Source organism: Macaca thibetana, chromosome 19, assembly GCF_024542745.1.
Source record: "Macaca thibetana thibetana isolate TM-01 chromosome 19, ASM2454274v1, whole genome shotgun sequence".
Classification (NCBI taxonomy): domain Eukaryota; kingdom Metazoa; phylum Chordata; class Mammalia; order Primates; family Cercopithecidae; genus Macaca; species Macaca thibetana.
Genome location: NC_065596.1, coordinates 8939114 through 8962770, shown reverse-complemented (window position 1 = coordinate 8962770; position 23657 = coordinate 8939114). Strand labels below are relative to the sequence as shown.

Below are 23657 nucleotides of genomic sequence, written 5' to 3'. Positions count from 1 at the left end.
GAGGTTTAACTGACTCACAGTTCCGCAGGGCTGGGGAGGCCTCAGGAAACTTACAATCATGGCGGAAGGGGAAGCAAACACGTCCTTGTTCACATGACAGCAGGAAGGAGAAGTGCCAAATTAAAGGGGGAAAAGCCCCGTATAAATTCATCAAATCTCGTGAGAACTCATTCACTATCATGGAAACAGCAGCATAGGGGTAATCTACCCCATGATTCAATTACCCCCCCATTGGATGCCTCCATGACATATGGGGATTATGGGAACTATAATTCAAAATGAGATTTGGATGGGGACACAACAAAACCATATTACCTGGGCACCTCCAGAGGTATCAGAGAACACCTGAGAGAGCTCACTCTCAAATGAACCAATGAGCTCCAGTAGATCAGGTGTGGCAGTTCACACCTGTAATCCCAACACTTTGGGAGGCTGAGTCAGGAGGGTTGCTTGAGGCCAGGAGTTTGAGACTAGCCTGGGCAACATAGTAAGACCCTGTCCCTCGAAAAAAATAAATAATTACCCAGTGGCACTGATATGCACCTGTAGTCCTGGCTACTTGGGTGGCTGAGATGGGAGGATCACTTGAGCCCAGGAGTTTAAGACCAGCCTGGGTAATCTAACAAGACTCCATCAATGTACAAAAACATTAAAAAATATTAGCTATGTGTAGTGGTGCGTGCCTGTAGTCCCAGCTACTCAGGAGGCTGAGGTGAGAGGATTGCTTGAGCCCAGCAGTTGGAGGCTGCAGTGAGCTGTGATTGCACCACTGCTGCACTCCAGCCTGGGCAACAGAGCAAGACCCTATCTTTACAAAAAAATTTTAAAAATTAGCCAGGTGTAGTGGTGCATGCTTATAGTCCCAGCTACTCAGGAGGCTGAGGTAGGAGGATTGCTTGAGCCCAAGAGGTTGAGGCTGCAGTGACCTATGATTGTGCCACTGCATCCAGCATAGGCAACAGAGTGAGATCCTGTCTCTAAAAAAATTTTTAAAAAGTTAAAAAATAATATGGACAGGTACTAATAAAGGTTTTTCTTCTTCTGCCTTTTTAATATATGTTTTTCTTTCTCTTTTCCTCCTTCCCTTTATTCTTCCTCCCTCTTCTCCTCCTTCTATTTCTCTCTCTACTCCTCCTCTTCCCCCCTCCTCCCTTCTCTTCTTCTTCTTCCTCTCCTCCTCTTTCTTCTACTTCTTCTTTCTCCCTCTTCCTCCTCCTCCTCTTCCTCTTCCTCCTCTTCCTCTTCCTCTTCCTCCTATCATGGAAACAGCATGGAAACACCTTCTTCTTCTCCTTCTCCTTCTTCTTCCCAGAGTGGAGTGCAGTGGCATGATCTCAGCTCACTGCAACCTCTGCCTCCCGGGTTCAAGTGATTCTCCTGCCTCAGCTTCGCGAGTAGCTGGGACTACGAGTGTGCACCACCACACCTGGCTAATTTTTGTAATTTTTTTTTTTTTTCCCAGTAGAGACGGGGCTTCACCATATTGGCCAGGCTGGTCTTGAATTCCTGACCTTAAGTGATCCTCCCCCCTTGGCCTCTCAAAGTGCTGGTATTACAGGTGTGAGTCACAGTGCCCGGCCTCTCTTTTTCTTCTTTCTCCTTCCTCCTCCCTCCTCCTCCCACTCAGAGCATCAGTTTCCTGACCACCATCCTGCCTGGTTCTGAGACTCCAAACAGACCAAGGAGTAGCGCCCCAGGAGGGGCTGGCATGTAGCAGATGCTTAAGCCTCTTGCCCTCCCCTCCTCCAGTGGAGGTTCCCCACCAGAGAAGCCAGATAGGGAACTCCAGGATGGAGAGGGTGGGGCTGTGAGTCAGCCTGGAGTGAGGCCTTTTGGCCCCAGGGTGCCCCCACCTGGAATTACACAGATCAGGCTCCAGTCACAGACTCCACCCCCGATCAGGACCTCCTGGGGCCACACCTGGGAATAGCTTGCTGCTCTGAGCTTGGAGCTGCCATAGCCCTTGAGCCGGGAGGAGGGCCCACAGCCTGTTGGAGCGTCAGTTTCCCCTATCATCTTATGGGCCTTTGGACTAGGAAATTTTCATGAGAGAAAGTAGGTAAACGTGCCTTATAGAGAACATCATGATATATAGACATATAATTGTGGCTTGCTTTTATATCATCTTTTTAAAATCGAGGTGAAATTCATGTAACATATAATTAACCATTTACAAGTGAACAATCAGTGGTATTTAGTGTATTCACCATGTTGGGCAACCACCAGCATTCTCCAGCTTCAAAAGTTTTAATCACCCCATAAAAAAACTCTATACCCATTGAGTAATCACTTCCCATTTCCCTCCTCCTCCCGTCCCCTGGTAACCTTGAATCTGCTTTCTGTCTCTATGGATTTGCTTATTCTGGGTACATCATAGAAAGGGAATTACACAAAATGTGATCTTTTTGTGTCTGTTTTCTTTTACTCAACATAATGTGTTTTTTTTTTTTTTTTTTTTTTTTTTTTTTTTTGACGCGGAGTCTTGCTCTGTGCCCCAGGCTGGAGTGCAGTGGCGCGATCTCGGCTCACTGCAAGCTCCGCTCCCCCGGGTTCACGCCATTCTCCTGCCTCAGCCTCCCGAGTAGCTGGGACTACAGGCGCCCGCCACCTCGCCCGGCTAATTTTCTTGTATTTTTAGTAGAGACGGGGTTTCACCGTGTTAGCCAGGATGGTCTCGATCTCCTGACCTCATGATCCGCCCGTCTCGGCCTCCCAAAGTGCTGGGATTACAGGCTTGAGCCACCGCGCCCGGCCAATGTTTTTGAAGTTCATTTACGTTGCAGTATGAATCAGTTTCTTCTTTTTTTTTTTTTTTTTTTAATTTGAGACAGAGTCTTACCCTGTCACCGAGAGGCTGGAGTGCAGTGGTGCAGTCACAACTCTTTACAGCCTTGAAGTCCTGGGCTCAAGCGATCCTCCTCCTGCCTCAGCCTTCCGAGTAGCTGGAACTGCAGGCACGCACCACCATGCCCAGCTAATTTTTATTTTTATTTTTGTAGAGATGAGGTCTTGCTATATTGTCCAGGTTGGTCATTAGGGCTGACTTCATTTCACTGTATGGATTTTGTTGTTGTTGTTGTTTATCTGTTCACCTTTTGGCTGTTGTGAATCATGCTACTATGAACATATGTGTTCAAGTTTTGGGGTGGACATATGTTTTCATTTCTCTCTTGGGTAGATACCTAGAAGTAGAATCGCCAAGTCATATGGTAATTCTGTACTTAACTTTTTAAGGAATCACCTTGCTGTTTTCCACAGAGGGCTTGCATTAATTTTCTATTAACAGGAAACCTAAACATTTATCTCACAAGTTCTTGATGCCAATAAATCATCATTTTAATCATAGTAATAAAAATAGCCAACAGTTGGTCAATTATATATTTATATACACACATGTTTAATGAGCACCTACCATGTGCCAGGAACACAAGAGCTTGTTGAGTCTTATAGGGATACCATGAGGGAGGATTGTTCTGTTTTCTCCTTTGGCAGTGGTAACATGTCCAGGCTTACGTATCTAGTTAGTGGCAGGGCTGGAATTTGAACGCAGACCTGGCTAGCCCGGAACCCAAGCTCTCAAACACATTGATATGCAGTTTTCTGAGCATGAGTTTCTCCATGCTGGCACTGTGTGGGGGTATTTCATACACCATCTCATCTCATCTCTCCCTCTTTTTTTTTTTCTTTTTAAAGAACATTTTTGTAGAGACAGAGTCTTGCTGTGTTGCCCAGGCTGGTCTTGAACTTCTGGGCTCAAGTGATCCTCCTGCCTCAGCCTCCCAAAGTGCTGGGACTGCAGGTGTGAATCATTGCTCCTGGACTACCATTTCCTTTTTGCCAGAGGGGGAAACTGGTGAGGAACGTGGACACAGACCTTCCTGGCATTGAGTGGTCAGAGTTGGAGTGGAAAAGGAACCTGAGGATGAGAGAGCAATGGTTCAGCTGAGAAGGGAGTTTGGAGAAGGCTTCCTGGAGGAGGTGTCAGTGATGCTGGGCCTTAAAGGATGCCTAGGAGTTTGCCAGAGAAGGAGTCCCAGATGGAAAGTCCTGCCAGTGCACTGATGCAGATGTGCAAAAATTCCAGGGAAATTCAAGTGACTTACGGTGGCTGCAGTGAAGGTGATATGTTGGGGGGAATAGGAAATGAGACTGACAGTTAAGCAGGAACTGGACTGCAAAGTGAATGCACTTGTACTTTATCCTAGGAGTGACAGGGAGCCATGGGAGGTATTTGAACAAGGCAGCTATTGACCAGATCTGGGTGTCAGAAAGATCCTTGTGGAGCCTATCTTGGAGTCCAGAGCGCGGAGAGGAGAGGAGTGACTGGACTCCTGCTTTCCTCTTCAATGCTGCCTCCTCCAGGAAGCCTGCTCTGACTTCCAACAGCCCTTTTTCTGAGCCCTCCTTAGCACCTACCACACTTTCTACCTTCTTGGTAGTTGCATGGCATGCCTCTGCTTCCCTTTCCTGCCCTGCTCAGGAGCTCCTCCAGGGAGGGCATAAAGCTGAGCCATCTGTGGGTCCCCAGCATCACCCAACTTGGGTTGGGCACAGAAAGGCAGCAGAAGAGGTGTGTTGAATGGGAGGATGAGTGGGCAGATGATTATGTACGCAATTGGCCAATTCCTAGGCAGTGTGTGTGTAGGTGGCTGAGTCACATTCAGGTAAAAGTGATACCACTCGAATTTCAGATACTTCCTTCCTGGGCCTCTGCCCATTCAGCCCCAAATTTGTTCAGTATATAGAAGGAGAATCCATCCATCCATCCATGCATTCATTCATCCACTCATCCATCCACCATCCACCTATCCACTCATTCATCCATCCATCCATCCATCCATTCATCCATCCATCCACCATCCACCCATCCAACCATCCATTCATCCATCCATCCACCCACCCACCCACCCACCATCTATCCATCTGCTATTCATCCATCCACTTATTCTTCCATCCGTGTACTCATCTGTCCATCTACTCATCCATCCACCCATTTATTCTTTCATTCATCCATCCTTGGATTGACTTATTTATTCATTTAATAAAAACTTATTTAGCACAATATATCAGTGATCAACATGAACCCTTCTGTTAAGGAGCTTGTAACTAAGTGGATACAATTCAGAGTGATTGCTGGGTCAGGGGTGGGGAGAAGCATTCAAATTGAGACTACAGGATGAGGGAAGAGTGTTTGAGGCAGAGAGAGCAACTGGTGGAAAGTCTGAGAGAAGAGAGAGCACGTGGTCTTTTTGGGGAGCTGAGAAAAGTTCTGTGGTGCGGCTGGGCATGGTGGCTTATACCTGTAATCCCAACACTTTGGGAGGCTGAATTTGGAGGATCACTTGAGCTCAGGAGTTCAAGACCAGCCTGGGAAATATGGCGATACCCTGTCTATACAAAAAATTAACAAATTAGCCAGGTGTGGTGGCGTATGTCTGTAGTCCCAGCTACTCGGGAGGCTGAGGTGGGAGGATCGCTTGAATCTAGGAATTGGAGGCAGCAGTGAGCTATGATCTCACCATACACCCCAGCCTGGGTGACAGAGCGAGACCCCATCTCAAAAAAAAAAAAAAAAAAGGTTATGTGGTGTTAGTTCTGTGATGTCGAATGGGGGATGGAAGGCAGAGGTGTCTTGAGAGAGATTTGGACAAAGGCAAATCATTCAGGGCTTTGAAAATGGGCTGGTATGTGAGAGTGATGGGTGTGTAAGCAGGAAGGGGCATGGTCAGATCTGATAGTCAGATGAGATTCTCCTGGGGCCATCATGAGGGACACACTGGAGAGGGCGAGGCTGGAGGCTGGGAGCACAGGAGGTGTGATTCAGATGACCTGCTTGAGCTGGCAGAAAAAAAAGGGGGTGAATTAGGGGAAGGCTCAGGTGAAGAAGGCTATTCTGGATAGACAGCTCAGCCTGACCAAAGGTTCAGAGGTGATCCACAGCATGTGATGAGAATAGGGTTATCTGGTGTATGTTGAAGGATGAGGTAGGAGAGGCATACAGGGACCAGATGGAATTGGGTTTCAATGCCAGGCTGAACCTGAACTTTTTACAAGCGCAATGGGGAGCCATGGGAGGCGTTTGAGCAGGGAAGGCTCATATTGAGATCAGTGTTTTATAAGGATTTTTCTCGGGTAGGTGTGGAGGATGGACTGGAGGAATACAGTGGGAGGTCAGAGCCCAGTGAGGAGGCCTAAGGAAGTCATAAGCAAAGGTCAAGAGTTAGAACTCTGTTTTGAGGCCAGGTGTGGTGGCTCATGCTTGTAATCCCAGCACTTTGGGAGGCTGAGGTGGGTGGACCACTTGAGGTTAGGAGTTCGAGACCAGCCTGGCCAACATGGTGAAACCCTGTCTCTGCTAAAAATACAAACAAATTAGCTGGGCATGATGGTGGGCACCTGTAATCCTAGCTACTCAGGAGGCTGAGGCAGGAGAACCACTTGAACCTGGAAGGCAGAGGTTGCAGTGAGTGAAGATTGCACCAGTGCACTCCAGCCTGGGTGACAGAGTGAGACTCTGGAAAGAAAGAAAAAGAAAGAAAGAAAGAAAGAAAGAGAGAGAGAGAGAAAGAAAGAAAGAAAGAAAGAAAGAGAAAGAAAGAAAGACAAAGAAAGGAAAGAGAGAGAGAGAGAGAAAGAAAGGGAAAGAAAGAAGGGAGGGAAGGAAGGAAGGAAGGAAGGACTCTATTTGGAGTCATCATTGGCCCTTTGCCCTCCACAGCTGCCATCGCCCCCAAGGATGACCTCTTCTATGGCTTCCTAAAACCTTGGCTAGGTGAGTGTCCAGTGGGTAGGCTGGGGCTGGGGCTTCAGAGAAGAGAGGGAAGAGCGTGGGGTTCCTTGAAGGTTTTCAGAGTAACAGGAGAGGTCCCTAACCTCAGTCTTCTGGGCCCAGGGGATGGGCTGCTGCTCAGCAAAGGTGACAAGTGGAGCCGGCACCGTCGCCTGCTGACACCTGCCTTCCACTTTGACATCCTGAAGCCTTACATGAAGATCTTCAACCAGTGCACTGACATTATGCATGTGAGTCCCAAGGCTTTGTGGGAAGAGGGTGTCCTGGGAGTGAGGCTCGTCCAGGCTCCAACTCATGCATGGGCAAGCCATGTGATGTCAGGAGGCCTCACTGGCTTTATCTATAAAATGAGCTCGTAGTGAAAATGCAGTCGGGTCCTTGTTAGGCTGACTCCCTGTCTCTGGTTTCCATGCACAGTCACTATGTATCTCTCTTCCAGGCTAAATGGCGGCGTCTGGCAGAGGGCTCAGTGGTCTCCCTTGATATGTTTGAGCATATCAGCCTCATGACCCTGGACAGTCTTCAGAAATGCGTCTTCAGCTACAACAGCAACTGCCAAGAGTGAGTGTGACCCTTCTTGGGACTGTGGAGCCAGCTGCTCTAGGGGCAAGATAGTGGCAGGAGAAAGGGAACTCCCAGGCATTAGACAACTCTGGCCTGTGGGAGCTCTGCCACAGATGGGCCGTGTGGTTCCAGGAAACTGACCATCTCTCTGAGCTTCACTTTTTTTAAATAAAAAAAAATGGACATCATAATTCCTTCCCCAGAGTCATTGTGTGAGAATTAAATGAGATAATGTGAATCAATGGCTTGGTATATAGTAGGTAATGTTAGTAAATGCTAGTATTTTTTCATTCCACTATGAAGAGTGTGTGGTCTTTGGACAGTGTCCTCCCCACTTTCTGAGGCTCAGTTTCCTTATTTGTAAAAAAAGGATGTCAATCTCTTACTCTCTGAGAGATGCTTTAAGGATAAAATGACGTAGCACTGCCCTGGCACATAATTGATGCTCAGAGAATATTTGTTGAGTAAATGAATCAAATAATCAATGCCTTGGTTCATTCCATTCATTCATTCATTCATTCATCAAATATTCATTATGCACCTACTATGTGCCTGGCACCATGATATTGCTGCTGAGGACAGGGTGGTGAACAACAGATAGTCACAGTTCTGTGAAGTTTATAGTCTAAGTGGGGACATAAGGAATAAGGGAGACAACTAATGCAAAGCTTGCCACACATAGTAGGTCCTCAGTAACAAGCTAATGACTTTGTTACTCTAGGCATTATAGGGACGTGTTCCAGTTGGATAAGGCAGAGATGGTCTTAGTAATTAAATAATTAAAGATGGCTTTAGAAATTAAATAATTAATTAATCCAAGAAATATTTACTGAGTGCCTAGTAAGGGCCAGCCCTGAACTAGGTGCTGGGAACACCATAGTCAACAAGAAAGACAAGATGTTGCTTCTCTAGAACTTCCATTTCAGTAGGAAGACAGGCAGTAACCATGAACAAGTAAGTAAACAAGAAAACGACAGACTGCAATAAGGGCATAAAAACAAGCCCACTTCAGGACTGAGGACAGCTCCCTGCAAGCATGCTTCACCCATTATTATTATCATTATTATTTTAATACAAGCTTTATTGAGAGACAATTCACATACTATACAATTTACTCACTTAAAGAATACACCTGAATTGCTTTTAGTATATCCAGAGTTGTGCAACCATTACTATAATCAATTTTAGAATATTTTCATCAATCCTCCCCCTACTCCAAGAAACTTCATACACTTTAGCAACCCTTGCCCTTTCCTTTCTCCTTCAGGTCTAGACAATCACCAATCTACTTTCTGTCTCTATAGGTTTGCCTATTACGGATATTTCACACAGATGGAATCATACAGACTTTTGTGTCTGGCTTGTTTCACCCAGCATAATGTTTTAAAGGCTCATCCATATTGTAGCATGTATCGGTTATGTATTTCTTTTCATTGATGAATAATATTCCATTTACCACATAATACCACATTTTGTTTATCCAGTCATCCATCGATAGACATTGTTTCCACTTTTTGACTACTATGAATAATGCTGCTATTAACATTCATGCACAAACTTTTGTGTGAACATGTATTTTTAATTATCTTGGCTATATACCTAGGAGCAGAATTGCTGGGTCATATGGTAATTCCAATTTAAACGTTTTGAGGAACTGCTAAACTTTATTTCAGTGGGTTTCAACATGGTACAAAGTGGTTGTACCATTTTGCTCTTCCAACCAGTGAGTGTGAGAGCTCCAGTTTCTCCACATACTCACTAACACTTGCTTGTTGTTGTTGTTGTTGTTTTGTTTGTTTGCTTTTGAGATAGGGTATTGCTCTGTTGCTCAGGCTGGAGTGCAGCCCAACACTTGTTACTATAAGTTTTGATTTTAGTCATCTTAGTGGGGTGAAGTAGTATCTCATCGTGGCTTTGATTGGCATTTCTCTGGTGACCAGTGCTGTTAAGTATCTTTTCACATTCTCATTGGTCATTTCTGTCTTTTTTGGAGAAATGCCTATTCATATCCATTGCCCATTTTAAAATAAGTTTTAAGAATTCTTTATTTATTTTAGGTACTAATCCCTTATCAGATATATAATTTGCAAATATTTTCTCCCATGCTGAGGAATGTAGCCATTTAGCTTTAGTGATGCTACAATGACTATGCCTATGTTGAAAGTCCTTATCCCTCTTTGGGCCTGTTTAAAAATATATATGGGACCGAGTGTGGTGGCTCAGGTCTGTAACCCAGCACTTTGGGAGGCCGAGGCTGGAGGATCGCTTGAGCTCATGAGTTCGAGGCTGTGGTGGGCTATGATTATGCCGCTGTACTGCAGCCTAGGTGACAGAGCAAGACCCTATCTAAAAACTAAATAAATGAAATAAAAATAGAGTTAATATAGGGTTTCTCTTTGTTATCTACTCAATGGGGAGTGAAGGCTTATCTTAGCCAAGCCATGGGTCTTAGCCATGGGTCTTAGCCAAGCCATGGCTGGGCTGTGCTGGGGGAAGGGGCTACACTCATGGCTTCCTTTCTCCCTGGCAGGAAGATGAGTGATTATATCTCCGCTATCATTGAACTGAGTGCTCTGGCTGTCCGGCGTCAATATCGCTTGCACCATTACCTCGACTTCATTTACTATCGCTCGGCGGATGGGCGGAGGTTCCGGCAGGCCTGTGACATGGTACACCACTTCACCACTGAAGTTATCCAGGAACGGCGGCGGGCACTGCGTCAGCAGGGGGCCGAGGCCTGGCTTAAGTCCAAGCAGGGGAAGACCTTGGACTTCATTGATGTGCTGCTCCTGGCCAGGGTGAGGCTGGGCCCTGGAGGGTGGAGCCCTGCCCTCGATGGCCTCTCTAGGAATTGCGTATAAAATGATAAATGTTAGAACTCCATTAGGCGTTGTGGCTCACATGTGTAATGCTAGCACTTTGGGAGGCCGAGGAGGGAGGATTGCTTGAGCCCTGGAATTGGAGATCAGCCTGGCAACACAGGGAGACCCTGTCTCTACAAAAAATCAATAAGTTGGGTGTGGTGCTGCATGCCTACGGTCCCAGCTACTTGGGAGGCTGAAGCAGGAGTGTGGCTTGAGCCCAGGAGTTGGAAGCTGCAGTGAGCTATGATGGTGCCACTGCACTCCAGCCTGGGCAACAGAGCGAGACTCTGTCTCAGAACAAAACAAAACAAAACAAAACAACACACACACGCAAAACAAAAAAAAATTCACATGGGTCTGGGATGGGGTCAGAACATGTAAGACTCACTGGGTGAGTTTTCTTGGGCTGCTATTACAAAGTATCACAAACTAAATAGCCTAAACATCAACAATTTATTCTCTCACAGTTCTGGAAGCTAGAAGTCCAAGATCAAGGTATCTGCAGGGCTGGTTTCTTCTAAGGGCCATGAAGGATGAATCTGATCCAGGCCTTGCTCCCTGGCTTGCAGAAGGCTGTCTTCTCCCTATGTCTGCGGATCATCTTCCCTCTGTGCCTGTCTCTGTCTTCTTCTCTTTGTATAAGGACACCAGTCACATTGGATTAGGGCCCTGCCCTAATGAGTTCATTTTGTCTTGATTACTTCTGCAAAGACCTCTCTCCAATAGTCTGAGGTATTGGAAGTTAGGACTTATGAATTCTAGCGGTGGGGCAGGGTGGGGGTGGGGGTGGGGGTAGGAGTGGGCAGGGCACCATTCAGCTCATCAAAATTGCAAAAATGAAATATATGACCTTGGGCCGGGTGCGGTGGCTCACACCTGTAATCCCAGCACTTTGGGAGGCTGAGGTGGGCGGATCACCTGAGGTCGGGAGTTCCAGACCAGCCTGACCAACATGGAGAAACCCCGTCTCTACTAAAAATACAAAATTAGCCAGGTGTGGTGGTGCACACCTGTAATCCCAGCTACTTGGGAGGCTGAGGCAAGAAAATCGCTTGAACCTGGGAGCTGGAGGTTGCGGTGAGCTGAGCTCATGCCATTGCACTCCAACCTGGTCTGCAAGAGTGAAACTCCGTCAAGAAGGAAGGAAGGAAGGGAGGGAGGGAGGGAGGGACATGACCTTGAAGAGATGAGACACTTGTATGGTCACTCACTGGTGTGTCTGTGGATCTTTTGGGTTCTGGATTCAAATAGTCCTGGATTCCAGTCCTGGCTCTGTCGCTTAGTGGATGTTTGACCTTAGTCATATGACTTGTCTTCCCGAGCCTCAGTTTCTCCTTTTATACCATGGTGATCATAAAACCTGATCACAAGGTTGTCAGGCATCCAGTGGGATGTTTGGTGTTAGAGGCTGCTCAAGAAATAGGAACTCCCTTCTTCTCCTCACTGTTGACTTTCTGTCCCTCTTTCCATCTTTCTTTTCTTTTTTCTTGTTTTTTAAAAATTTAATTTAAAGTTCTAGGATAAGCTGGGCGCAGTGGCTCATGCCTGTAATCCCAGCACTTTGGGAAGCTGAGGCGGGAGGATCACCTGAGGTCAGGAGTTCGAGACCAGCCTGGCCAACATGTTGAAACACCGTCTCTACTAAAAAGAGAAAAAAAAATTAGCCGGGCGTGGTGGCATGCGCTTGTAATCCCAGCTCCTCTGGAGGCTGAGGCAGAAGAATCGCTTGAACCTGGGAGGCAGAGGTTGTAGTGAGCCAAGATTGTGCTACTGCACTCCAGCCTGGGAACAAGAGAGAAACTCTGTCTCAAAAAATATTTTTTTTTAATTAAATTAAATTTAAAGTTCAAGGAGACATGTGTTGGGCGTGCAGGTTTGTTACCTAGGCAAACATGTGCCATGGTGGTTTGCTGCACCTATCAACTCATCACCTAGGTATTAAGCTCTGCATGCATTTGCTATTTATCCTGATATTCTCCCTCCTACTGCCGCCCTGATAGGCCCCAAATGTGTGTTGTTTCCCTCCCTGCGTCCGTGTTTTTTCATTGTTCAGCTCCCACTTATAAGTGGGAACATGTGGTGTTTGGTTTTCTGTTCCTGCCTTAGATTGCTAAGGATGATGGCTTCCAGCTCCATTCAGGTCCCTGCAAAGGACATAATCTTGTTCCTTTTTATGGCTGTATAATAATATTCCATGGTATATATGTACCACATTTTCTTTATCCAGTCTTTCATCGATGGGCATTTGGGTTGATTCCTGTCTTTGTTATTGTGAATAGTGCTGCAATGAACATACGTGTGCATGTATCTTTATAATAGAATGATTTATATTCCTTTGGTTATATACCCAGTAATGGGATTGCTGGGTCAAGTGGTCTTTGAGGAATTGCCACACTGTCTTCCACAATGGTTGAACTAATTTACATTCCCATCAACAGTGTAAAAGTGTTCCTATTCCTCCACAGCCTCACCAGCATCTCTCACCCAGGGTCTTGCTCTGTCACCCAGGCTGGAGTGCAGTGATGCAGTCATGGTTCACTGGAGCCTTGACCTCCTGGGCTTAATCCTCCTGTCTCAGCTTCACCAGGCATGCATCACCACGCCTGGCTAATTATGTTTTTGTAGAAATGGGGTCTCACTATGTTGCCCAGGCTGGTCTTGAACTCCTAGGCTCAAGAGATCTTCCCAACTTGGCCGCCCAAAGTGTTGGGATTACAGGCGTGAGCCACCAGGCTGGGCACTTTCCATCTTTATTAGACAAGTTGCATATTTCCATCTTCCTGGAATAATTCCCCCCACAGCTTGGCTTAAGAGAGAGAAAGAGGGAAACCAGGTGTGGTAGCTCACGCCTGTAATCCCAGAACTTTGGGAGGATGAGGCAGGTGGATCACTTGAGGCCAGGAGTTCGAGACCAGCCTGGCCAATATGGCGAAACTCCATCTCTACTAAAAATATAAAAATTAACTGTGAGTGGTGGCATGTGCCTGTAATCCCAGCTACTCGGGAGGCTGAGGCACGAGAATCACTTGAACCTGAGAGTCGGAGGCTGCAGTAAGCCAAGATTGCGCCACTGCACTCCAGCCTGGGTGATAGAGTGAGACTCTGTCTCAACAACAACAAAAAAAAGATGGGGGGAGATATCTGAGTTTTGAGGAACCCCTAGGATGCAGAGGGTGGGATGAAGTGGGCTGAGCACCCTCTACTGCCCATTCCAGGATGAAGATGGAAAGGAACTGTCAGACGAGGATATCCGGGCTGAGGCAGACACCTTCATGTTTGAGGGTGAGGATGTGGGGTGAGGCTGGAGGAGGGCAGGAAGGGGCATCATTGGCTGCAGATACCATCTCTGCTTTCTTTTTTTTTTTTTTTTTTTTTTTTTTTGAGACGGAGTCTCACTCTGTAGCCCAGGCTGGAGTGCAGTGGCCGGATCTCAGCTCGCTGCAAGCTCCGCCTCCCGGGTTCACGCCATTCTCCGGCCTCAGCCTCCCAAGTAGCTGGGACTACAGGCGCCCGCCACCTCGCCCGGCTAGTTTTTTGTATTTCTTAGTAGAGACGGGGTTTCACCGTGTTAGCCAGGATGGTCTCGATCTCCTGACCTCGTGATCCACCCGTCTCGGCCTCCCAAAGTGCTGGGATTACAGGCTTGAGCCACTGCGCCCGGCAGCATCTCTGCTTTCTTCAGGCAGCCTCCATTCAGATACCGTCATCCACCTGCAGGTCACGACACAACATCCAGTGGGCTCTCTTGGGTGCTGTTCAATTTGGCAAAGTATCCAGAATACCAGGAGAAATGCCGGGAAGAGATTCAGGAAGTAATGAAAGGCCGGGAGCTGGAGGAGCTGGAGTGGTGAGTGTGAGCTCAGGGGAATGGAGGGGGCAGGTTGAGGCCAGAACCTTGGGTGTAAGCCTCTTCTCTCCCACTTACTGATGGTGTGACCTCAGACAAGCCACTTTAGCTTCCTGAATTGCAATTTCTTCAACTATAAAATGGGCGTGGTGATAGTGCCTATGCCTGCCTCATAATGCAGAAATTCTCAAAGTGTCCTGGTCAGCAGTTATTGAAATAATGCTGCATAACAAACAGCTCCCAAACTTAGTGGTTTACAGCCAGCAGTTATTTATTGCTTTTGTATGCACATATTTCTTGCTCTTGTCTGCTCATTACTCTAGTTGCTGCTGCTTTTGGCTAAGTGGAGTGGAGTTGCTTCCAAACTAAGAGCTGGGTTCAGATCTGCTTCATATACTTCCTCTCTGTTCTCTTTGGACCAGAGGCTACCCTGGGTCGTGCTCTTCTCAAGGCAGATTCCAGAAGCACAAAAAGTCACGAAATTTAAAAGCTTTGCTTGGGCCGGGCGAGGTGGCTCACGCCTGTAATCCCAGCACTTTGGGAGGCCGAGGTGGGTGGATCACCTGAGGTCAGGAGTTCGAGATCAACCTGACCAACACGGTGAAACCCCATCTCTACTAAAAATACAAAAATTAGCCAGACATGGTGGCGGGTGCCTGTAATCCCCCCTACTCGGTAGGAAGATACAGGAGAATCACTTGAACCTGGGAGGTGGACATTGCTGAGGTTGCACTGCACTCTAGCCTGGGCTACAAGAGTGAAACTCTGTCTCAAAAAAAAAAAAAAAAAAAAAAAAAAAAAAAAAAAAGAAGTAAATAAATAAATAAATAAAATAAAAATAAAAGCTCTGCTGGCGCTAGAGCATTGCGTTGGCTAACAAGTCATGTGACCAAGCCCAGCATGAATGGGGCAGGACATATATATACTCCACTCACCTGAGCAGAAGGCACTGCAGAATCATACCACAAAGGGTACAGGTATATAGTTCTAATTCAGGGAGGAAGTGGAGAATCAGAACAAATAACCCAGTCTCTATCAGATTCATGCTATGTCGAGCTGATTCTGGGTGATGAAAAGAAAACACAGCGTTAGACTGGGCGCGGTGGCTCATACCTGTAATCCAAGTACTTTGGGAGGCCGATGGGGGTGGATTGCTTGAGCTGAGGTATTTGAGACCAGCCTGGGCAACATGACAAAACCCCGTCTCTACAAAAAAAAAAAACAAACAAAAATTAGCTGGGCGGGGTGGTGCATGCCTGTAGTCCCAGCTACTTGGGAGGCTGAGGTGGGAGGATTGCTTGAAGCCAGGAGGTGGAGGCTGTGGTGAGTCAAGATTATGCCATGCACTCCAGCCTGGGTGACAGAGTGAGACCCTGTCTCAAAAAAAAAAAAAAAAAAAAAAAAAAAAAAAAAAGGAAAACAAAGCCACAGCATTAAATAGCATCAACTCACATAGTGAGAAGGTTCCTTTAGGTTCTATTTCAACCTTTTACATTATGGCCTCAGGGGTACATGCTCAGTGGGGTGCAACTGTATCCTGAACGCTTTGCTAATCTTCCTTTTTAACAAAGGGAGAAGATGTCTCAGGTTTAGAGAGTTGAGCAGGAGTTGGTGTATAGCCACAATTTAATAACATGCTACTGCTTTCACAGTGGTGTTTGTATGGATGAATACCTTTATGCCAGGGAGGCTGTTCGCCCTTTATAGCAAGATGAAGTTTATTTTTTTGAGACAGGCTGGAGTGCAGTGGCACAATCACCACTCAATGCAGCCTCAAACTCCTGGGGTCGGGCAATCCTCCTGCCTCAGCCTCCTGAGTAGGTGGGATCACAGGTGTGTGCCACCACAACTGGCTAATTTTTGAAGTTTTTTTTTTTTAGAGATGGGGACTCGCTGTATTGCCCAGGCTGGTCTCAAATCCCTGAGTGCAAGTGATCCTCTTACTTTGGCCTCGCAAAGTGCTGAGATTATAGGCGTGAGCGACTGTGCCCAGCCATGAAATTTCTTTGAAAGAGAACCTGGGTTGGGTGAGGTGGCTGATGCCTGTAATCCCAGCACTTTGTGAGGCCGAGGCGGGTGGATCACTTGAGGCCAGAAATTCAAGACCAACCTGGGCAACATGGTGAAACCCTGTCGCTACTACAAATACAAAAATTAGCCGGGTGTATTGGTGTGTGCTTGTAATCCCAGCTGCTTGAGAGGCTGAGGCGTGAGAATTGCTTGAACCTGGGAGGCGGAGGTTGCAGGGAGCCGAGATCGTGCCACTGCACTCCAGCCTGGACGAAACAGCAAGACTCCACCAAAAAAGAAAGAGAACTTGTTGATTTAAAGAAACTAATCTAATCTAGAACATGAACCAAGAGTTATCATTAGCCCAATTTTGGGCCCTAAAGTCCAAAGGAAAAAATATTAAGTCAATAATATAATAAGGAGATAATGCCCTTTTCTCTCTCTCTTTCTCTCCTTCCTCTCTCCCCTTCCTTCCTTCCTTCCTTCCTTCCTTCCTTCCTTCCTTCCTTCCTTCCTTCCTTCCTTCCTTCCCTCCTTCCTTCCTTCCTTCCTTCCTTCCTTCCTTCCTTCCTTCCTTCTTTCCTTCCTTCTTTCCTTCTTTCTTTTCCTTCTTTCCTTCTTTCTTTCTTTTTAGATAGGCTCTCGCTCTGTGGCCCCAGCTGGAGTACAGTGGCATGATCGTAGCTCACTACAGCCTCCTGAGTAGTTGGGACTACAGGTCATTTAAAAATGCCCAGCTCATTTTTAAACTTTTGGTAGAGTTGGGGTCTCTGTTGCCCAGGCTGGTCACGAACTCCTGGGCTCAAGTTATTCACCTGCTTCAGCCTCCCAAAGTGCTGGGATTACAGGTATGAGCCACCATGCCTGGCCTGCACCAGTTTTTTTTTTTTTTTTTTTTTTAAGAAAAGAGTCTCACTCTGTCACCCAGGCTGGAGAGTAGGGGTGTGATCTCATCTCACTGCAATGTCCGCCTTCTGGGTTCAAGTAATTCTTTTGCCTCAGCCTCCCCAGTAGCTGAGACTACAGGTGCACACCACCACACCCTCAGCTAATTTTTGTGTTTTTTAGTAAAGATGGGGTTTCGCGATGTTGACCAGGCTGATCTTGAACTCCTGACCTCAGATGATCCGCCCACCTCGGCCTCCCTAAGCGTTGGGGTTACAGGCCAGAGCCACCGCACCTATCCTGCACCAGTTTTTTAAGTACAGAAATGGACCATATAAACTGACATATTGCTGTTGCCCTGAGTCCCCTTGGCTGTCCTCGCACCTCACCTAGGTGCACCTGGGCCTCCACATAATTCATCAATTAAAGACTTAATGCTGGGCCCAGCAGAGGGCCCAGTGCTAGTGCTATTCTGAGTGGTCTGTGCTCAGATACTTTGCATCCTAAGTATTAGTACTGGCCGGGTGCTGAGGCTCATGTCTGTAATCCCAGCACTTTGGGAGGCCGAGGTGGGTGGATTGCCTGAGGTCAGGAGTTTGAGACCAGCCTGGCCGACATGGTGAAACTCCGTCTCTACTAAAAATACAAAAATTAGCTAGGCGTGGTGGCGCATGCCTGTAATCCCAGCTACTCAAGAGGCTGAAGCAGGAGAATCGCTTGAACCTGCGAGGCTGAGGTTGCAGTGACCCGAGATACACAAAACACTAAATATTAGTACTGCCCACCTGTGCATAAGACAACTGCAAATGTCAGAAGTTGGGGTAAGTCTAAAATCCTAGACTGGTTTCCTGCCCAGCTGCCCCTGAGTGTGTGTGTATGTGTGTGCGTGTGTGTGTGTGTGTGTGTTTCATGGAGGTGGTGTCTTGGTGGTTCGGCTTCTAGTTATATCTCCATTCTCCCCAGGGACGATCTGACTCAGCTGCCCTTCACAACTATGTGCATTAAGGAGAGCCTGCGCCAGTACCCACCTGTCACTCTTGTCTCTCGCCAATGCACGGAGGACATCAAGCTCCCAGACGGGCGCATCATCCCCAAAGGTGCCCGCCATGTTCCCCCCTGCTGCTGGTGCACTGCCTCCAATGCTGTGGCTGCTCTGTTGTCCACAGGGGCCTGGCCATGCCTGCCCTAGGTGCACTATCTCTGCAGATGGGGCAGCTCTCTGTGTGCCTGCTGCTTCTGGGGTATTGGAGGAAACGCAGTTGTGTGTGCAGGGAGATAGAGCCCAGTTAGTCCAGGTGGAAAGGAAGGAAGCAGAGTCACAGGGATGGGCCTGTGAGGGTGCAGTTGGGGAGGGTCTGTTTCATTCAGTTGCCAGTTACTCCCTGGAGACCAAGCCCTGTCTTGGTGGATACTGGGGACCCTGGCTCAGGTTTTGAGCATTGCCCATTCTGGGGGAGATACAGCAGGGCACAGATGTTCCCAGGCATATGGAATCAGGAATGGGCTAAAGGGAGAGACAGGGGCTGGAGTAGCTCAAATATGGGGAGGAATGCAGGGAGGGCTGCCTGGAGGAGGGAATGTGGGAGGTGAGGCTTGGAGTGTGGAAGTAAAAGAGTGAGCATGTTTATGGAGTAGAGCCTCAGGATGCAGATTGTGAAAGGCCTGGACAGGTGATGGCGTTTGAACTCAATCCTGGGGGTAGCAGGGAGCCAATGTAGGTGCTTGAGCTGAAGAGCAATGTCAGATCTGCGAGTAAGAAAGATCCCAATGTGGCCAGTGTGGCAGCCAGAAAGAAGATGATAGGGTTCTCCTAGGGAAAGGCAGGAAGAGTGTATAGGGCAGCAGAATTTTTTTTTTTTTTTTTTTTTTTTGAGACGGAGTCTCGCTCTGTCACCCGGGCTGGAGTGCAGTGGCCGGATCTCAGCTCACTGCAAGCTCCGCCTCCCGGGTTCACGCCATTCTCCTGCCTCAGCCTCCCGAGTAGCTGGGACTACAGGCGCCCGCCACCTCGCCCGGCTAGCTTTTTGTATTTTTTAGTAGAGACGGGGTTTCACCGTGTTAGCCAGGATGGTCTCGATCTCCTGACCTTGTGATCCGCCCGTCTCAGCCTCCCAAAGTGGCAGCAGAATTTTTTAGAGGAGGATGGACAGAAGGTGGTGGCAGATGGCTCATGGGAACATCATGGCTCTAGGGAGACCCAAGGTGGGGGGGATGTTTCTGGAGGAGGCCCTGGCTCCCCTTGGCCCCACTGATCCCATCTTTCCCCATAGGAATCATCTGTTTGGTCAGCATCTATGGAACCCACCACAACCCCACAGTGTGGCCTGACTCCAAGGTGAGTGCCTGCCCCAATCCTCCCTGCCTTCAGGTCCTCCCCTCCCCTGCGCCCCAGGGAGCCAGAGAGCAGGGCCGGTTGCAGGGCCTGAGTGCACACACTCCTCACCACTCCGCATTTAGCCATTTATTCACCCGCTCATTGTTAATGCATTAGGGCAGAAAATATTTATTGAGCACCTACTGTGTGCCAGAGTGTGTGCTGGGCTCTGAAAATAGAGGATGATACTGTCTTTGTCTTCATGGGGCTCACAGTGAAGTTTTGGGGAAGATAATAATCAAATAAATAAGATTTTGGGTATTGATACATGCACAAAAGAAAGAAAAACTGGGCCAGTTCCGGTTTACAGGCGCAGTGGTTCACGCTTGTAATCCCAGCACTTTGGGAGGCTGAGGTGGGAGGATTGCTCGGGCCCAGGAGTTTGAGGCCAGCCTGGGCAACACAGCGAGACCCCCATCTCTACCAAAAAGGAAAAAGTTGGCCCAATGTGGTGGCTTGTGTCTGTAATCCCAGTGCTTTGGGAGACCAAGGTGGGAAGATTGTTTGAGGCCACAAGTTCCAGCTCAGCCTAGCCTGGGTAACACAGTGAGACCCCATTTCTAAAAAAAAAAAAAAGTTAGCCAGCCATGGTGATGCACACCTGCAGTGCCAGCCACTCAGGAGGCTGAGGCAGGAGGATCGCTTGGGCCCAGCTGCAATAGCTATGGTTATTTATTTATTTTTTTGAGAGAGTCTTGCTTTGTTGCCCAGGCTGGAGTGCGTGCGGTGGTGTGATCTTAGCTCACTGCAACCTCTACCTCCTGGATTCAAGAGATTCTCCTGCCTCAGCTTCCCGAGTAGTTGGGATTACAGGCATGTGCCACCACGCCTGGCTAATTTTTTTGTATTTTTAGTAGAGACGGGGTTTCACCATGTTGGCCAGGCTGGTCTTGAACCCCTGAGCTGAGATGAAGCATCTGCCTTGGCCTCCCAAAGTGCTGGGATTACAAGCGTGAGCCACCACGCCCAGCCTGCAATGAGCTATGATCCTGCTTCTGCACTCCAGCCTGAGTGAGACTCTGACTCTAACAAACAAGCAAACAAAGAGAAACAAAGACAGACAAACAAATAAATTAAAAAAAAGAGATAAAAACTAGTGGATGGGGCACTTTAGCTCCAGTGGTTATGAAAGGGCTTGCTGAGGAGATGTTTGAGCTGAGACCCCAGGGGATGAAGGATCAGGGAGAAGCCTGTTCTAGGCAGAGGAAATAGCAAGTGCAAAGGCCCTGAGGTGGAATCTCAGTGGTGCGTGTGAACAACAGGAGGAGGCAGGTGTGGCTGCATTGCAGGAAGTGCAAGTTGGAATGGAAGAGGTAGCCCTGAGGTGCTCTCCATCCATCTTTACTGACCCCCAGAGGCTCAGGGAAGGGGGCCAGGCTGGGATGTCTCGGGCAGCCCCCAGACTCATCTCCAGGCTGTTCCTCCCTAGGTGTACAACCCCTACCGCTTTGACCCGGACAACCCACAGCAGCGCTCTCCACTGGCCTACGTGCCCTTCTCTGCAGGACCCAGGTAACCCCTCTATTTCCCCCAGTCCAAGCCAGCTGTGGACGAACAGAGGCAGGGAAAGATCAGGAATGTGCCTCTCAGGAGCAGAGACCAGATGGCACCCAGGCGTCCTTTCTGAAAACCCGGCACCCTCTCCCTAGTGCGCCAGGAGGCCCCCAAATCAGACTCTGCAATAGCATCCTGGGTATTGAGCACCGACAGTGTGTCAGGCCCTGAGTTCTGGGCTCCCACGCTCCCATTGGCTCTATGATGCCTTTGTCCCCGTTTTTACAGATGAAGGAACTGAGACTCAGAGGGGGCGCCATGTATCCAGGACACACAGCTAGTAAGAGGCTGCACCGGGATTCAGACACTCAACCCCAAGGTCACATTAATTGAGCGATTCGTGGGGTCTCACTTTAACCCTCACCCAGCGTGGAGTTTCACTTTAACCCTCACCCAGCCCAGGATGCTTGCTTCATTTTCGAAGGAGGCATGTGACGCCCAGGGACCAGTGCTCACTCAGAGGCTGGGCCTGAGCCCTGTCCTCTCTTCCTCCAGGAACTGCATCGGACAGAGCTTCGCCATGGCCGAGATGCGCGTGGTTGTGGCACTAACACTGCTACGTTTCCGCCTGAGTGTGGACCGAACGCGCAAGGTGCGGCGGAAGCCGGAGCTCATCCTGCGCACGGAGAGTGGGATCTGGCTCAAGGTGGAGCCCCTGCCTCCGCGGGCCTGAGCGTGGGCGCGATCCCTGCGGATCCCAGGGGTCCAGGCCCCTCCCAGACGGGCCGAGGCCACGCCCCCGAAGGACCAGGACTCGCCCCAAAGATCCCGAGGGAATAGGCCACTCCCCTCGAAGTTCAGGTTCAGCTCCTGGATGACCAGGCACCGCTGTTGAGCAGCCTGATGGTGCTGGCCACGCCCCTCAAGGCAAGGCTCCGCCCCTTAGGGAGTCTGATCCCGCCCCTTGAGGCTTAGGTCCCGCCCCCTGAGTTCTCACACCTGTCCTGTTTGAGGGACCTGGCTCGGCCCTGCCCACTTGGGCTCAGGCCCTGCCCCCAGGATCCTGCGGATTGAGGGCCTCAGGCCACGCCCCTGCAGAGCCAGGTCTCCAGGACTTGCCCACTGAGCCTTCAGAGGACCTAAGCCCCACCTCTGACTCAGGGCTCACCCCCTACTGGCAGAACCCCTGGCAGGCTTCCAAATTGAGGAAATCTGGAGCCTGACGTCAGCGCTTTTAACCCGGACATCACCCACCTGAGGCCCTCAGCTCATGTGGGCAGACTGCTGAGGCGTGAGGCTGGATCGTAGGGCTCGAGGCTGCTTACTTTTGTTGTTGTTTTGTAAACTCAGACCCCTGTAAGCCCCTTCCTTCCTCCCTTGCCCAAAGACCCTTTGCTGAGTGTTCTGTTTTTGTAGAATAAAAGCAAAGGATGCAGGCCTACCCCACCCTCCACCCCCTAACTCAGCCAGACTCTTACACGTGGAGCCCCCAGCATGGGAATGAGGGGCTCTACCAACTGAGCGAAGCTGCGGGCTAGGAGGCTGGAAAGCCATTTGTCCTAGGACATAAACTCAGATTTTGGGGGTCAGTTTGTGTGTTCATTTATTTCATCAACAGATCACATATTGTTTGCTGGCACTGCTTCAGAACCACAGGCAGGCCCTGATTTCTGCCTTCTCAGGGGGTGGGGGACAGATGTTGAACAAATAATTCCACGTGTAAAGGTTTATTTACAACCCAGGACAGGTGCTCCAAAGGCGAGGCCCCGGGTGCTGGATGAATATAGCAGAGGGATGGGGATAGGTCAGGGAGAACTTCTTCGATGCTGGAGTGGAAGTTTAGTAGGTGACAAGGGGAGGGACAAATACTCCAGGCAGAAGGAACAGCATCTGAAAATGCCCTGAGCTGAGGGAGAGCAGAGTGTGTTTGAGGAGCTCACCAGGTGCCAGGTGGTTGGATCTGGGAAGTAGGGGCGGAATGAGGGAAGGGGCCAAATGCATGGGCTTTATGCTGAGAGCAATAGGGAGCCATGGAGAGTGTGTGAGCCAGATCAGGATAGGACATGGCCAGATCTAGGGCTGGCAGGGAGGTGACTTGTGGGGGATCACTGGGGGTTGGGACCCTGGGAAGGAGGGAAGCTGAGGTCCAGATAACAGGAAGGGCCAGGATTGGGGCGACTATCTAGCAGTGGGGGCTGAGGGGAGGGAGGTGGTAAGGGTGATGCTCAGGTATTTGGCTGAGGGAACTTGATGGTAGAGTAGGCCCTGATATGGGAATATAAAAGGTGGGGCCCAGGCATGGGGGCTTATACCTGTAATCCCAGCACTTTGGGAGGCTGAGGCTGGAGGATTGCTTGAGACCAGGAGTTAGAGACCAGCCTGGGCAACACAGTGAGACCCCATTTCCACAAAAAATAAAAAATTAGCCAGGTGTGATGGTGCACATCTGTAGTCCCAGCTACTTGGGAGGCTGAGACAGGAGGATCACTTGAGCTGAGGAGTTTGAGGCTGCAGTGAGTTATGATCATACCACTGCACTCCTGCCTGGGCAACAGAGCAAGACCCTGTTCCAAAAACAAACAAAAAAAGGCGGGCAATGACAATGTCAGCAATTTTATACATATAAAACGCTACACTAAAGGAAAATGATACTGCTATTATACCACATATATATATATATATACACCATCATTGTATATATAGTGGTGGTATAATAGTGGTATCATCTTCCTTTTGGGTAGCATTTGCCTGTAGACCATTTCCATCTAGGTTACTAGAGATAATAATATTAATTCAACAGGCCGGGTGCGGTGGCCCATGCCTGTAATC

General features: G+C 48.7%; 1 protein-coding gene across 1 annotated transcript in view; it reads left to right on the top strand.

Annotated features, from left to right (window-relative positions):
• LOC126942250 (ultra-long-chain fatty acid omega-hydroxylase) overlaps positions 1-22417 on the top strand; it is a 43040-nt gene extending 20623 nt beyond the window's left edge. The window contains exons 5-14 of the mRNA XM_050769616.1: positions 6719-6772; positions 6893-7020; positions 7230-7351; positions 9885-10152; positions 13434-13500; positions 13936-14065; positions 17924-18057; positions 19231-19295; positions 20764-20846; positions 21384-22417. Coding sequence (XP_050625573.1) covers positions 6719-6772; positions 6893-7020; positions 7230-7351; positions 9885-10152; positions 13434-13500; positions 13936-14065; positions 17924-18057; positions 19231-19295; positions 20764-20846; positions 21384-21561 — 1229 coding nt within the window. The 3' untranslated portion in view covers positions 21562-22417. The remainder of the gene's footprint in view (positions 1-6718; positions 6773-6892; positions 7021-7229; positions 7352-9884; positions 10153-13433; positions 13501-13935; positions 14066-17923; positions 18058-19230; positions 19296-20763; positions 20847-21383) is intronic.
• Positions 22418-23657: the final 1240 nt, after the last annotated feature.